At 40.5% G+C, this 16,469-nt stretch overlaps 1 protein-coding gene across 1 annotated transcript in view; it reads left to right on the forward strand.

Moving 5' to 3' along the window:
- The window catches only part of EDNRB (endothelin receptor type B), a 161,483-nt gene that overhangs the window by 111,441 nt on the left and 33,573 nt on the right, over positions 1 to 16,469 (forward strand). The window contains exon 5 of the mRNA XM_086934823.1: positions 10,415 to 10,564. Within this exon, the coding sequence (XP_086790949.1) occupies positions 10,415 to 10,564 (150 nt within the window). The remainder of the gene's footprint in view (positions 1 to 10,414; positions 10,565 to 16,469) is intronic.

Genomic DNA, 16,469 nt, shown 5'->3' on the forward strand with positions numbered 1-16,469 from the left:
CAGGCCAGGATCCCACGGGCCACTATTATCCTGGCTCAAACATACACACAATGCATCTACCATGTAGGCCACAAAAACACACAAAAAACCTTTGTGGATCTGGGTTAGTGCATGGAAATGGAACTTTACATGAGTAGATGAGTAGGTCTCCACTCCATGGACACAGATAAACATGTCTGGTAACAACTATGGGTTGAAGATTCTGTCGCGGAAGTGAATATTAACCTGAGCGCCACAAAAACTGAAATAACAAACCTCAGACAAGAAAATCAGAGTTTGTCTGATAGGATGGAGACTTTGGAAAATCATGCACGGAGGAACGATTTACGAATTCTGAATATTCCCGAGGAGAAAGAGGGCTCTGACATTAAACAATTCGTGGTCTCCCTGTTAAAGGAAGCGTTAAGACTTGACTTGTCTGAGCAAGAAATAGCTCTGGACATCCAGCGCATTCACAGAGAGCCTTTTCGAAAGAATCCTCAGAGAACTAAACCCAGAAAAGTTTTGGTCAACTTTCTTACCTACTCCCTTAAAGAAACCATTCTGAATATAGCATTGAAACAGAAGGTGGTAAATGCTAAGGGGTTTAACTTCCAGATCAGATCAGACCTGTCTAGGATAACGCTTGATAGACAGTGGGAGCTGGGTAAGAGGTTGGAAGCGTTCAGGAGTCAGGGGGCCGTAGCCCAGTTGGTCTTCCCTGCGGCACTAAGAGTAATGTATAAGAACACAATGCACAACATAAGAACAGTGCAGGCCGCAGATGAATTCCTCTTAAGTATGGGTAGAAGGTCGGAGTCTCCTAAGTAGTTTCGGTCTACTTTTCTATACTATCTGCTTCTCTGTTTATACTGTGTTTATACTAGTTACTTTTCTATTTCCCTTGTCTGATCTCAGTGGAGTCTTTGAGGCTTGCTTAGATTATCTTTTAAAAGGTTTAAGATTCTACTCCTTGTATTGAGTTAAAGAGACTAAATACTCTAAATACAAGAATAAATACAATAATACAATAATATGGGAGGTATATAGTACACAGTGAAATGCATATGTGCAAAAAAAAAGGGATGGAAAGGGGGGAGGAAAGAAGAAGGGTAAAAGAAAGGGAAAGAAAGGAAAAAAAAGATAAAGAAAAAAAAAAAAAGGGGAAAGAAGAAAGGAACAGAAAAAAAAATCAAAAAAAAAGAACTCTTTATTTCCTGTCAAAAGGTTTTTCTCAAACTGGGTAATAATATTATATCTACTCACGATTCACTTTTCCACTTTTGATTCTCTTTAGGTCTTTCCTCCAAATTTTGGTACTTTGTCGGTGGTGGCGGGGCTCCATAGCGGGGTGCTATCTCTCTGGTTAATCCAGATAGATAGAGTAGGAGTTTCCCACGGGTGGGGGGTCTGGGGGGGGAGGGGGGGTAGGGGGCGGGGAAAAAGCAAAATTTGTCCTCTTAAATGTCCTTTAAAACAGTTCTTGGAGGGGAAAATTATGAATATGTACAATTCATTATCCATAGATTGGCAGTATTGGCCCTTGGTTCTGGTAATTCAGTTTCAGTATAATGCATAATATACGCATTTTATCCTGGAACACTAATGGTCTCCGCACTACCCCAAGAAGGAACATTATCATGCAATATTTACGAGATTCTGTTGCACAAGTATTAGTGCTCCAGGAGACACACTTGGCAGAGATTGAAATGCAAAATCTGCTGTGTAAGAACAAATGGATAGACTTTGGGGTCATTACTTCACAAACTTCACACATTAGGGGGGTGGCCATTCTTTTTAAAAAATCTATCAAGGCAAGGCTAATTTCTAAACAGGTAGATCCTTACGGTAGATGGGCAATAGCTTCTGTTATTGCTTTGGGCTCAGCATTCAAGATAGTAGGGTATTACGGCCCTAACCAGGACGATCCATCTGTTCTAACCACACTTTTTTCGCAATTGTACCTATTCCCAGAACCTGTTATCTTGGCAGGCGATTATAACATAGTATTGGACCCAGTATTGGATAAGTCACCCTCTAATAGGGCTAAATCTCTATCCAAAACTAGGATGTATTTACTAAATAACATGAAAGCATTGAATTACATTGATATTTGGAGGAAACTCCATGGGTCTCAAAGGGGGGTGACATTTAAGAATTTTAAATTTCACCACCAGTCTCGGATAGATTTTATATTGATTAGCCATATCTTAGTTAAACAGGTAAAATCAATCTCTCATTTACCTTTTCATCTTTCTGACCACTCAGCCATCCTTCTTGAGCTTGACGCTGCTCCTAGGCCCTCTTTAAGAAATTGGTCTTTTGATAGATCAATTCTAGCTTCATCCAATATTGTAGAAGCATTAATACAGGAATCTAAGTCCTTTTGGGAGATTAATCAGGGGACTGCCTTACCCGGGATCACCTGGGATGCTTTTAAAGCCACACTAAGGGGTTATTTAACCAACTTATCCTCACATAAAAATAAGACCTACAGGGATGCAGTAGCCTCGCTTGAATTAGGGATCGCAGGCCTTCAAGAAGAGATTGATCTAAATCTAGGGTCCCCATTAGTGGAGCTGCAAGATAGATTAAAGGTCTTGAAAGGAGATCTCTCCTCAGTTCTAAATGCTCGGGTCTTAGAGAGATGGGAGGCTAGTAAGTTGGCCCACTTTGAATATGGGGAAGGTGCCGGGAAGCTCCTGGCCTGGAAGGCTAAGACAGATAGGGTCCGAAATAATGTTAGTTCCATTTGTAAGGATGGAGTTCTATTCTCTACAGATGAGGAAATCAGTGGAGCTTTTAAAAGTTTCTTCACGGATATATATCAAGAGGATAAGAGGGTACAATCTAGTCAAGCAAGGGACTGGCTAACTGGTATATCTCTTCAGTCCTTAAATTTAGAACAAAGGATTTCCTTAAATCGCCCTTTCACACAGGAGGAAGTAAACCTTGCCATCTCTAAAAGTAAAAAAAATAAAGCTGCAGGTCCCGATGGGCTACCCTCCGAAATATATAAAATTTTGTGCCCTATAATTCTTGCCCATCTAACAGACCTCTTTAACAGTATCCTAGTCGATGGTGCCTTACCTCCTGCATCCTGGGATAGGGCCTCTATAACCTTGATTTTAAAACCCGGTAAACCTACAACTAGCTGTGGGTCATACAGGCCGATCTCAATTCTTAGTACAGATTATAAACTCTTTACATCGGTCCTCGCAAACAGATTGGGGGAAGTTGCAAACAACATTTTACATGTCGACCAGAAGGGATTTGTAAAAGGAAGGCAACTCTATGAATTGACTTACGACCTTATCGGAGCAATAGACATGGCCACATTAGCATCTCTACCTTTTGCAGTTTTTACCCTTGATGCAACAAAAGCTTTCGATAGGGTAAACTGGGTTTATCTAGAGGAAGTGTTGAGTAAGTTTAACTTAGGTGATAACTTTAGGCGAGCTATTAAGTTACTATATAAAAGCCCTTCTGCCTCACTACTGGTTAACGGTGAACTTACTGAGCCATTTAACATCTCGCGAGGAACTCGTCAGGGGTGTCCTCTCTCACCACTTTTGTTTGATTTATATATTGAACCTTTTGCTCAGTTAATTCGGGATAACTCTAATATAAAACCTTTTATTTTTGAAGGATGGGAGAAGAAAGTAGCATTGTATGCGGATGATGTTCTTATTTTTTCATCCGAGCTGAGCTCGTCCTTTCCTACCGTTATATCTATTGCGGAAGAATTCGGGGCTATATCCGGATATGAAGTAAATGCATCCAAAACTGATATCATGGTTTGGAATCATCCTGTACCGACTGTAGGAGTACAGCCCAGCTCTACCCTCAGATATCTCGGGTTAAACATCTATACTGACATCAATAAGATTGTCCCCTTAAACTTTGCTGAAGTAGCTAAGGTGGCTCGAAGATCGATGAGATTATGGTCTGCTCTCCCTATTTCCCTAATAGGCAGGTCTAACCTGGTCAAAATGACCATTTTGCCCAAGATCACATACCTATTCAATACAATCCCTCTTTTTTTTGATTCATCCTTGATTGCCAAACTTCAAACCGAAATAAATAGATTCATATGGAACAGTCATACGCCTAGACTATCTTGGAAGAAGATTAGACGTCGTCGAGAAAAAGGAGGCCTTGCAGCACCAGACTTGCAATTTTATGGATGGGCCTTCCAACTCTCACATATCAGGATGCTCTTAAAGGCCCCTAATAATGCTGGCTGTGGGAAACTATTTTCAGCACTTCTAAGGGGGGAAAAAACCGGGCCGACGAATTTTCTATTAAAATTTGGCGACCCTAAGTATTTCAAGAAGGTCAAACTAAAGGTTTTAAGAGACCTGGCTAGAACATGGGCTAGTCTAAGACGAACACTCAAATTGGATTACTATTCTAGTAGGGCCCCACTTTGGGATTCCCCAGGAGCACCGTCTTGGCTCTTAGATAGTTTAGCTCTCCCAATTAGGGCAGCCGGACTTTCATCATGGGGGGATCTATTTGTTGAAGGAACTTTACTCACATGGGAGACGCTGAGCCTAACTATAGGAACTCGTTTTTCACGATTTAAATATCTCCAAATTCAGAGTTGGTCACAGGCCTATAGCCAAGGAAGGGGTAGGTTTAAAATAGGTATCGAGAGTAATTTAGTAACTCACCTGATGGATAAACCACCCTTCAAAAAAGAGATTACATTTTGGTACAATCTTATTCTGGATGAGACTGATGGTGAGTTTCTGTTACCCCTTTCGCTTTGGAAAACCTTTATCTCCGACACCGACGTGGAAGGCCTGTGGATAAAATCATTTAGGATTTTGGGTGAGATTGTTAAACCATCTTGGCTCCGTCGCAACCACTTGTTTACTCTGCATAGGGTGTATTACTCTCCATTGCGTCTATCAAAGTTCCCCAATAATGATCAGGTGGCATACCCTAGATGTGGCTTGGTAGCAGCATCAGATATCCATATGTTTTTTGAGTGTCCGTTTATATCAATATTTTGGAATGAAATCTGTGCTTCTCTCTCGTTAGCAATAGGCTCGCAAGTTAACCCTAGTCCCATGTTAATTTTCTTTGGTATTATACCAGAGCTCGACGGCATGTGTAAAAAATTGGTCTTCTATAGTTGTTTGCTAGCCAGAAGAGAAATATGCAGACGGTGGAAAGATAAGACACCCCCTCTTTTTACCGATTGGCGTGCAGCAATGCTACAGATGTCTAAATTAGACATGGCTAGAGAAGGTAACCAACACAAGAGAAGATTTTGGCTGCTTTTGAATTGGTAATGGGGTTTTTTTTCTTCTTTTTTTTCCCCATGTCCTATGATTTCGCTGCCTGTTGGGTCGTTTATTCGATCCTCGCCTTTTATACATACCCAACTAGGGCGACATCGGTAACAATCTGGGTTGTATTGAGCAGTACGCTAGTCCAGTTGGTACCATTCTTCGATCATTGAGGTGTTGATGCTTGGCACTGCGGGATACCCCGGTAGGATCCAAGAAAGTCCCCCTCAGTTAATCTGGGTCAGTGTCTTAGTTATCCCCTCTAACTGATCGTTATTGTTTGGTTTCCAAGGGCAAATACGAGGACAAAAAAAACAAAACAACTATGGGTTCATAAAATGTGATTCAGTGCCACCACCACTCCTACTTGCTAAACCCATGACAGGTACAGTAGTCCATTGTATTAAGGGTATGCTCAGTGCACACTTCTAGGTCTCAAGTTGTGTTCAGAATGCAGGAGAATATAACTGTATGCCATGCATGAGACAGGCCCGTCTCAACAATACTTTACTGTTTCTTAGAGCTACCCAGTTAAGAAATCTATGTAATTGTTAAGTCAGCATAATCTTGTTATATTTTTGGCATTTCAAATTAATTTTGTTACACAACATACCTCAAATGGAACCCCACTGCATAATTGAGTTTTCATGTAGGTAAAAATCTTATTGTGGAAGCTGAAAAATAACGCAAACGAACAAAAAAGCATTTTGTTAAAAAAATTGTGCAAAATACTGGATTGGCATTTTGTGTAATTTATGTTCCTGCTACCAGGGGTTGCCCTCTAAGCAAAGAGAGCAAAATTGTGAAGAAGGTGTGTCGCCAAATGGACATGTAAGCTGCCACACAATTGAGCATAGGCAACTCAAACTCATTGCTCAGCAGGAACAGACATCGACAATTGGAAGAAATTGAAGAGTTAGTGGAGCATCTCCCAGATCAGTATAAGAAGTATGTGAAGGCAGTTATCCAGGAGGAAAAGAAGATCTTCAACATGTGCCTCAAATTGCTATTGGATGGCGCAGATACAGCCAGCAGGCAGTTGTTCCCAGTCATCACCCTAAATAGATATGCCTGTTTCAGGTTTTAAGCATGAACTGCAGGTGGCTATAATAAACATGAATTGTATGGACAAAACATCTTTGTGAATGCAGTGGGCAAGTCACCGCAAAGAATGAAGAAAACAAAACCATGATGGCCGACTTGCAGTTCGGGTGTTAGTCACAGCAAGACGGAGGGTGCCCTCAAGAGAAATATAACAGTGTCATTCCCCATGCAGGATTCCTGCCACAGACAAGAACTGACAGTGCACCATTGTAGTGGTAACAACTCACAACACCAAGTTAGCACTTTTTAGGAGGAGATATGGAGAGGTCACACTCAACGGGGGTCAGAACCAGCAAGCAGGTGACTTGCCAGCAGTACACCCTAATACACAATCCTAGTAGTGGGTAGAATTGGAGGTTTCCTCTAGAAGAGGAGGGCAACCACCTCTGACAAATAGACACATAATACAGCTTTGCAATTTTATGGAACTGGATCAAAAGCCTCCAGCAAGCAGGCTACAGGCAAGAACCAGTAGCAAGGAGAGGAGTTTAAGGAGAGGAGTTAGCCTAACAGCTAGGGCGGTTGTCCTCGAATCTGGGGAACTGGGTTCGGGTCTCGGCAACGAAATTGAACATCCAGTGATTCTGAGCAAATTACTTAATCTCCCAAGTCCTAACAAAAAATTGATGTGTCCTCATATAACGCAACTGGTGCTATGTAAAGTGCTCTGATACCTGATACCTTTGGGTCAAGTTCGCGCTATATAAAACTCAGTAAAAAAAGAAAAAATAAACAATTGCTGTGCCTGAAGCAAGCAGTTGAGGACCTTCAAAGCAAACAAGAGATATAGAGCATTCCAAAGGAAGAAAAACATTAAGGGTCTACTCCCTTTACTTCCTAGAGCCCAATTCAGGCAAAACATGCAATTCCATTCGAGACCAATGCATTTTGAACAAATTCATCAAGGCAACAAAATCAAGGTGGCCACACTTCAAGAAGTCAGTCTTTGGCTGAAGAAAGGGGAATACTTGGCACACAGTGAGCATATCTTTAAACCAACCAACACCCTCTGTAACCATCAAAACAGAGGCATCCCACATGAGGAGGGGGTTCACATGGGAGGACTGAAAGCCGGTGGCCATTGCAATCAGAAGGAAAGAGTGAAACATATAAATCTGTTAGAACTAAAAATCATCTTTTTCCCTGTAAAGGCCTTCCAGACTCAGGTCAGGGGCAGAATGGTTCAAATCCAGACAGAAAATATAATCACTATGTTCTACTTCAACACGCTGGGAAGAACAAGGTTACACATCCTGTTCAAGTTAGTACAGGACATATCGAAATAACCTATTTGGAGAAAGAAAACCCTAATAGCCATACACCTGCCAGGGGTTCAATACACAGAAGCAGACAGGCTAAACAGACAAATCTACTCCTCACATGACTACAAGAAAAACAGCACATTGTAGACAGGATCTACTGACAATGGAGCACACCAGAGATAGATCTCTTTGCAAAACAAGAGCATGCAGGTCAAGTTTGCGCTATATAAAAATCTCTGTAAAATAAAAATAAAATAAATAAAATGCAAAATGCCAAAGCTTTGTATCTGGATACCCACAACACCAGGCCCTGGGAAATGTCCTATTGATAGGCCAGTCTGATACACTTTGTATACACGTTTCACCCAATCCCATTGATATCACTAGTCATAGACAGGGGCAAAAAAGAAACAACAATGGCAATGATGACACTGATTCTGATTGTGCCTCAATGGGTCAGACAGACATGGTTGTCACATCTAGTGGAGATGGCATAAAACAGGAAGATCAGTGACAGCTCATCAAGGATTGTTGACAATTCAAAGGGGTCAGACATACCACCCTGGTTCAGCCACCCTCAGCCTAGCAGCATGGCTTCTGAGGCACCGAAGATTACCCCATATACACATGAAAGTCCTGAGAGAGGCTGGAAGACCCACCATAATAAAGTGCTACACCGCAAAATGGAAAAGATGAATTCACTGGTGTAATAGGGGAGGATTTGGTGACAGCTCAACAAGGGATACTGCTATTGTCAGGTACCTGGTCCATCTTCTAGATGAGAACCTTTTTCTGAACCGCACTAAAAGCACGTCTGTTGGCTGTAGTGGCATACACAATGAGCAGCATAGCCTGATAATTCGTCAGCACAATGGCAATCAAGAGATTCTTAAAAGGATAACAAAAGCTGACACAGCCAACATTAGCCCACATATTAACGTGGTTCCACACAGTTAATGAAACCACCAGTTGAGTATATGCATAAGGTGGAACCCCTTTCTTAACATTCAAGGAGCCATCTTGCTGCCATCACATCTTTACGAAAAGTCAGTGATCAAGCACTCACATCACAAGAACCTTACTTGTAGATACATAAGGACAGAGTGGTAATATGGAAAAATCTATTTGTTTTCACAAAGGTCATTTCACACTTCTATATCTATTAATCTATAGAACTAGCATCTTTCTCCCAAAAAAGCAAGATCGCGCAGTTAGGATCCATCACCTACTAGGGCAGTCATGTATTAACTGCAGGAAACAAGACAAAACATGAAGAGGCACCAATTTTGGGTCTCCTTTGCACCAAAAATAAAGGCTCACCAGTCACTTTAGAGCGTATTGCAAGATGGACAGTTCAGACACTGGAGACATGCTACAAGACACAGTAGTATCACTTGGGAAAAAACAAGGACACAAACAACAAGAAAGAAATTGAGCTAAAATGCTTTTCATTTCTAATGTTTCCATTAGTGACATCTGCTTGGCAGCCACATTGTCTTCAATACACACTTCCATAATACATTATTGTGCGGATATCGAAGGTAACAAAGAAGCACACGTGTGACAAAGTGTAGAAAAACACCAGTTCTCAAATGCTCACTCACTTCAACCCAACCTCCAAAGAACACAGAATAATGCTACAAAAGCTATGTACAGCATGTGAATCCAGAAAAAAATCATGCTGCAAAACAAAATGGTTACACACCTGTATGAGTAGATTTGTGATTTGAAAAATTGTTTGCAATCTTTTGCGACCCTCCCTCCTGCTTGAAAAGGAGGTGAGTTGCAAAAAAGATGTCGGAGGAATATGTGCAGGGGAAAGGGAATCCCAGAACTACAGAACAGTAGTCAAGAGGAAAAAAGAATCTGATTAAGGCTACCACAAACAGTGGCATCTGACATCATATCAGGAGGGGCATAGCACTAAATAGTTCACTTTACAAAGCCCACATTAAAAATAGGAAGAAAGGGGACTCAAAGAGACAATTCTGCACCCTACCACTAGATGATATGGCATTTGAATCCAGAAAATTCTTCAAGCTCTAAAACTACTACTTCACATAAGTAATAATGTATTGTTTGTACAGCCTTAATGTCAGTCATTAAGTAGCTCAGACCAGTGACCACTCACCTAAAGACATCCAATTTATATGTCTATATCTTCTCACTGACCACTCGGCATTCCATTCTCTGAGGTAAGGAACATGAATACCCCATGGAATTATTAAAGGAGCATCTCTGTTTGGGGTGCGTTCACTATAAGCTGTCTTTATTAATAACCAAACACCATTGCATAGGGCTTATCATTGGTCCTGGACTGCTGCTGCAACCGGATGATAAGGGTTCAGTTCGTGTAGTTACATGCCAGCTTTATTTTGCAAAATCTCCTTACAACCTCCATCCCAAGGCACTGCAAGATTTTCTCTAATGTGCACTGTTGGTGTATGCATATATAGCTTGTATCATTGTGGTTTTAAAACAAATACTAGCAGTGGAAAACAACATTTCCCTGATTTTTCTCATATTTCCATACCATCACCTCCTATCTTCAAGGTTACAAAGAGAATGGCTTATTTTACAACCGAATTGACCAGACAGTTGAACACACTGGCTGTAATTGTAACGATGTGGTCATGGTAGTATGAAAATGAATAAGTCGCAGATGTGGGAGAAGCAACAGAGAGAAGTCATTAGGGCACACGTTTAGAAAGAAGTAAATATGAACTTCTGCAAAATACTGACCCCCATAATAAATGTCTCATTTTTCAGTTTTACCAGAAATCAAAAGACTGGTGGCTGTTCAGCTTCTATTTCTGCTTACCATTGGCGATCACTGCATTTTTCTATACTCTAATGACATGTGAGATGCTGAGAAAGAAAGGAGGGCTGGAGATTGCTTTGAACGACCACTTAAAACAGGTAAGAAATGTAACTGACTTTTATTTAGATAAATTGTCTTTACTCATTCTTTGATTAAGTCCTATCTTTGAGAAAAGCCTCACTTTAAATTAAATCAAGACAAAATGCATTTAGGCTGTTGTGTCAACTATTTCCAGATGTTCAACTAAGAAGAAGCTAAAATGTGGATCAATGCATCAAATGTTCACCATCAAGGATTGTTCGTTACCTAGGTGCAAGACCGTGTTACAAAATTAACTCACCCAGCTATTTTTATGGCACTGTGATTAGAGAAATTTTTATTGAATATGGGAGGGGGCAAATTCAGGAAATTTAGATTTCTTCCATATTCAATACTAGGGAACATGAGTCCTACTTATAGAGATCAATTTACAAATTACTTATCTCTTTAAATTGGAGTATTTTATGCTTGTGTTAATCGCACCATATTATTAGAAGTTCAACAGGTACATATGTCTGTGAGTTAAGACTATGTAACTTGCTCACGTGTGCATAGCTTAGGCACACTTACGTTTTCTATTATGTGTCGTTTTGGGAAAGTGGGTAGAGAAATTCATGCATATGGTGTGCATGCACAATCAGGTGTAACTTTTTTGCGATTCACAAACATTTCTAAACTATTTATTATATTTATCTGAACACTTAAGTTACAAACGGAAGGTCAAGAAGTACCTGTTTCAGAAAGTGTAATAAGGAGCCCCTATTAACCCATTTGTCACAGGAAAGTGGGAGGAAGGAAAGGAAGGGAAGAAAATGTTATGGAAAATATTTTAGAGTGATATAAGAAAATATTTCCCAAGGAAATGGTTTAGATTTCTTAATTGTACACTAGAATATTTTATTCTATTCTACAATTGTGCCAAATCAGGTGTACGAGAACAGTTATAATTTGTTCCTATTAAGGAAGGAACAATTTAAAAATATTCTCGACACCCTAACAGTCAGTTAATTATCAACCATGAAAAAATAACAACATGTGGAGTGTGGCTCACTGGTTAGAGGAGGCAGACCCTGATGCAGAGGTCAGACCCGGGACCAGGGTTCAATTCCCGACGCGGCAGGGTCTTGAACTCACAATGTTCACGGACTCGATAATTCTCGCCTCAGTGCCTACTCGAATCATGGGTGCACACTCTGCAACTCTAGGCAATAGCTTGCTTAATCTCCACTATGGCCCCACTGCGATGGGATGCCTGGTCTTCACCTTGGGAATGCCCAGTAGGGGTTATCTCACAGGGAAAGCCAGGACGGGTTCCCAAAGCAAGCGCTAAGAGACCTGTCGGTGATTTGGTGCTATATAAATCGAAATTAACATAACATTGGTAGCTTTCGGGAAAGGGATTGTTTTCCTTTGAGGGGTTCCCACAGATCTCAAATAGGTAAGAGTGAAGCTTGGGTTGCCTATGATGTCACATTGAAACTAGAGGTGGAAAACTTGACAGCTACTCATCTACAACTTTGGGTACAGTTTAGACCCCCAGACGCTCTTCACGTGTTCATCTGATCCCAGTGACTAACTGAGCATGTGTGAAAGAGTCATGGGGGAGCCACGCACACCAAGCCCTAACCCTCACAGCCAATCTCCCCCAAGGTATACATTTAGAAAAAAAGCATACCTATCGTTTTGTCACCCAACCTCCGGCCATCCCTCCCAACCCCAACCCACGTAATTAAAACAAAAAAAAAACTTTGGAAGTACCCTTCTTTAACCATCCATACACAATAAATGACATCCTTGCACTCTCCCCCACCACTATCAGCAAGTCTACCATCTCCTGTATTTATATATATTTTTTTTAATTGTCATCCTGCCTTATTGCTCCAGCACGCTCTGTAATATCTTCCTCTATCCCTTACTGTTATTTAAAGAAGACAGTATCTGCTGTCCTGTCTCCCAACAAGCTTTCTTCTGGGCCTAATATTCCGCTCCAAGCAAGTCTGTTATGAGCATGCTGTACCCATAAAAGCTTACAGCTCAATAACACGTTCAGGATTTGGGTGGATTAAGAATGCTGTTAATCTCGAATCACGAGGCAGTGTGTCCCAGAAACAATGTTCAAAAATAGCATTTTAAAATGCAGTCAATAAAGAACAAACTGACTCAAAAAGTAACTTCTAGCGAGGAATTTAGGACAACCATAAAGATTTATTACACAATTTAAAAGGGTACAATACAGAAATAGAGAAGTGCAGGTGCAGCAAACTACATTTAAATGCATAAAAACATTGCCATGAAGGCTCTCAGTAATAGAAACAATGCAGAATAATAAGCAAAATCAAGGCTAAGTCTCAAATGTGGAGCAAAATCAGAAAGAAATCGGGCAGCATCCCGAGTAGCACAGGAAAGGTCTCTATAGCAGTGTTTGCCAAACTGTGGGTCGGGACCCACCAGTGTGCTTGTAAGTATATTTTTAGTGGGTCAGAAAGTTCAAGCAATAAATAATGACGCCTTTAAATTTTGTTTTTATCTTGTCACATTTGCTGCACTTCAAGGACAGAGGTAAAATATCAAGCTATGTCTTCTGGCAATTTGCTGCTTTTGTTTTTTTAACATGGGTATTGGTGTTTTGAAACTCCTCTTGCTTTGCAGTCACAGAAAGAAACGTTTTTGACTTATGTAACAATCTCAGTTGGGTACATGCTTAGGAAAGGCTTTGGATGTCATTGTTTTCTAACACATAACAAAATGTAAATACCTATAAATTAACTGTACACATTCAGAAGTTATAAAAAAAATGAAGCACATGTTTTTGTAATTCTTAAGTGGGATGGAAATAAAGATTTTATTAGGATGAAAACAAATCAAGAAACTTTACTTGGTGATGCACAAATGATTAATATTCAATGAATCTCGATTTTCATTCAATATCATTCACAAAGAGCCTCTGCAGTCGAAACGGGGGCTCCGCAGTGCTGGCGTTTCCGCCACAACCGTAGAGCCTCCACCGCAACTATGCAGGCTTTTTGTGAATCAGACCCTGTATATCTGGGCAAATTTAGTAGCCATTTCAATGGAAAATGTGCTGTCTAAAAATGACAGTGTGCGACTACACAATGCTTTAGTTACATAAAAAAAAATTGCATGCATCATGTTCATTAATGCTAGGTGGTTCGCACACGTTTGTCGCTCTAAAAATTGGATCATCGTCCTAAAAAGTTTGGGAAGCTCTGGTCTAAAAAGTTCTGGCTCACCCACCAAATCAAGGGTTTATATAGCCATTTTCTCCATAGAAAAGTATTAGAACTGCAGAGCCACCATGGCGTGAGCAAAGAATTACATTTTCAACAAACCATCTTACAGATTTCCAAAACATTCCATAACCCTACCACCTTAAGACTAAACCGTCACATGAATATTGATTTATCCCTTTGGATCTAATGTCATCCAGAGGTGTCTGAACAAACCAGTTACATAAAAAACTGTGAACAATTTTGCATTAATGCAGTACAGTATGCAAGTGAAACTTCCTTAAAAAAGTCTTACACTAGGACCTTTGCCAGGCTTTCTTCAAGAACAGTGTCATTCTGAAATAAACAAATCCATATCTTGCTTGACTATGTGCCGAGGTATTAACATAGAATAAACATGATGCAGCACAATCCATTTTGACAAGATGTCATTGGGCCTTATTGATGTCTAGTTAGCATAAGACAAGAAAACACACTTGACAGGTCCTAGCAAATTTGTTTCATCAACAGCATTAGCTCCATGTCAGTATACACATGTGAATCCAAGTGTAGGTTAATTTTCCGAGGAAATGGCTCTACACAGACATTCTTGAAGGTTCCTCAAAGTGATGCGATGAGTAGAGTTTTGTATCAAACCAAATCAATGACATGGGTCTGTGTTTGCCTTGGGTACAGACCTGCCCTATAGTGATGGGGGCGGGGGGATGATAAAGAGAAGGACCATACTGAATGTTCTGGAGTTTGGAGGCTCCATCATAAAAAATAATTTTGGAAATTACAATGCTATGTGACCAGGGTTCAAGGATGACCTCAGACCTCTCGAACTGGTTTCAAGTGGGGGAATAAAGCTGTCGCTAAAATGCAACTGCATGGCCCTGTCCTGGCAGGCACAATAGTTAGCATATCGAGGTGGATGAGGCAACTGTAGAAGATCGTTTCTCTGCAAGCTGGGCTAAAGGTTGCTGTTTTTGTTGGTACGTGTGAATTTTTCAATGCTATTCTTCCTCTCTGAAAGAATATGCTTCTTGCTCTTGCAATAGTATAATGCAGTGGTGATATGACTACAGTGCCAAAGTATTTCCTTGATAAAGAGGTTGCTTCTGGCCAAATCCAATGTGACCCACTCCACACTAAATTGTCACTGTTCCTAAGCTTGCTGCACTTGTTGGGATAAACCGGGTAGGTCGTTAAGATCTGCTGAAGCAACTCTTCTTACCCAATCACGCTTCAGATTGGCCACAGTGGGTGGCCACGCCATTTCCAATACCCTCCCAGCAGTCTGGAATAATCTGTCGGCGGATTTGCGGAAGGAATCCAATTTGATGTCCTTCCGGAAGAATTTGAAAACTGTTCTTTTTCAGAAGGCCTGGGTTGGGCTATAACTCCTGGTAGGGCTTTTTAGGAATTTCTGCTGTGCGTACCTGACAAAGCGCTTAGAGACCCCTGGGTTATAACGCGCTATATAAATCGAATAAAATAAATAAATAAATAAATAAATAAATAAATGTTCTGGAATACTATACATATTAAAAAGAATGTATCATTTAGAAATGTAGGTTAATTTGAGGATTCCATTAGGAAGCAACTGAAATAAAGTATTGAGCTACACGCCAATACAGCACCCATATCCTGTTGGCTGAGTGTTTATATATGGATTACTGTGAAGGGTAACTTTGTACAAAATGTCTGTATGGAATATTTCCCTCATGCATGACCATTGTAAGCAAAAGAACAAACATAAAAAAAACAAGACAATTCAAACCTGCCAACATAAAACTATCACAGTGTGAGAAGGGGTGGAGCCTTACAGAAGAGGGGACTTCTTTTCAAGAACTTCCTGAAAAGCAATTCTACAACCCTCCACCCCTCCTCAATAGCCTGCCAACCTCAAAAAACACAACAAAAACTTGCTTAGGCAGGTATAGATGTTCAGGAAAGTTTTCACACCTCTTATTGGACCTCGGCTGCTTAAAGCCTCCAAAGACAAGCTAGAAACCCACCCAATGCAGAAGTATCCAGGTCACCTTCCCTGCCACTCTATGAGACTGTCTCTTCACCAGGGGACTGTGCGGAGAGAGGTGATGTCGCGTCGTGCATGGTGGCACTGTGTGAGCTGGCTTTCCTAGCAATCGTTACCATCTGACATTAACAAAACATACTCTTTATTGTCTATACTTTCAGCCGTGTGTCTATTTTATGTTCTAGCTTAAGTTCGGGTGATGGGGGTGACAGTGATATACATTTCACAAATGCACATCCACTGATTTTAACAGAAAATTTGGGATTGCACCTCCAATCAACATTTACAGTTCTTTATAATTGTGCCACTTGAGGAGCAATTTTAACAGCAGAGTGCTTCTTAGCAGGAACTCATTTATTAGTGTGCTGTTGCTCAATGTCTTATGTTTATGTGCATGGAAACTATGCAAAGCATGTAGGATAGCACATATTTACTTTTACTAGGAAGTAGTGTCTTTTTTTCCAGGCATAACGTGCTACAATTGTCTTAAACTTGGGCAATGGAAGCACAAATTCCATTAAATCATGAAAGCAGAATTCCTGTCTCCATTTCCCTTTGACCATCATAAAGAGGGACACTAGAATTATGCTTCATTGAAGGACCAAGTGTTGGGGCAAAGTTGACAACATCATGTTGCAAGAAAAGTCAAATGATGCTGCATATTGACACACAATTTGGGACAGTTATATTATGTTA

This window comes from Lissotriton vulgaris, chromosome 8, assembly GCF_964263255.1.
Source record: "Lissotriton vulgaris chromosome 8, aLisVul1.2, whole genome shotgun sequence".
In the NCBI taxonomy this organism is placed as follows: Eukaryota; Metazoa; Chordata; class Amphibia; order Caudata; family Salamandridae; genus Lissotriton; species Lissotriton vulgaris.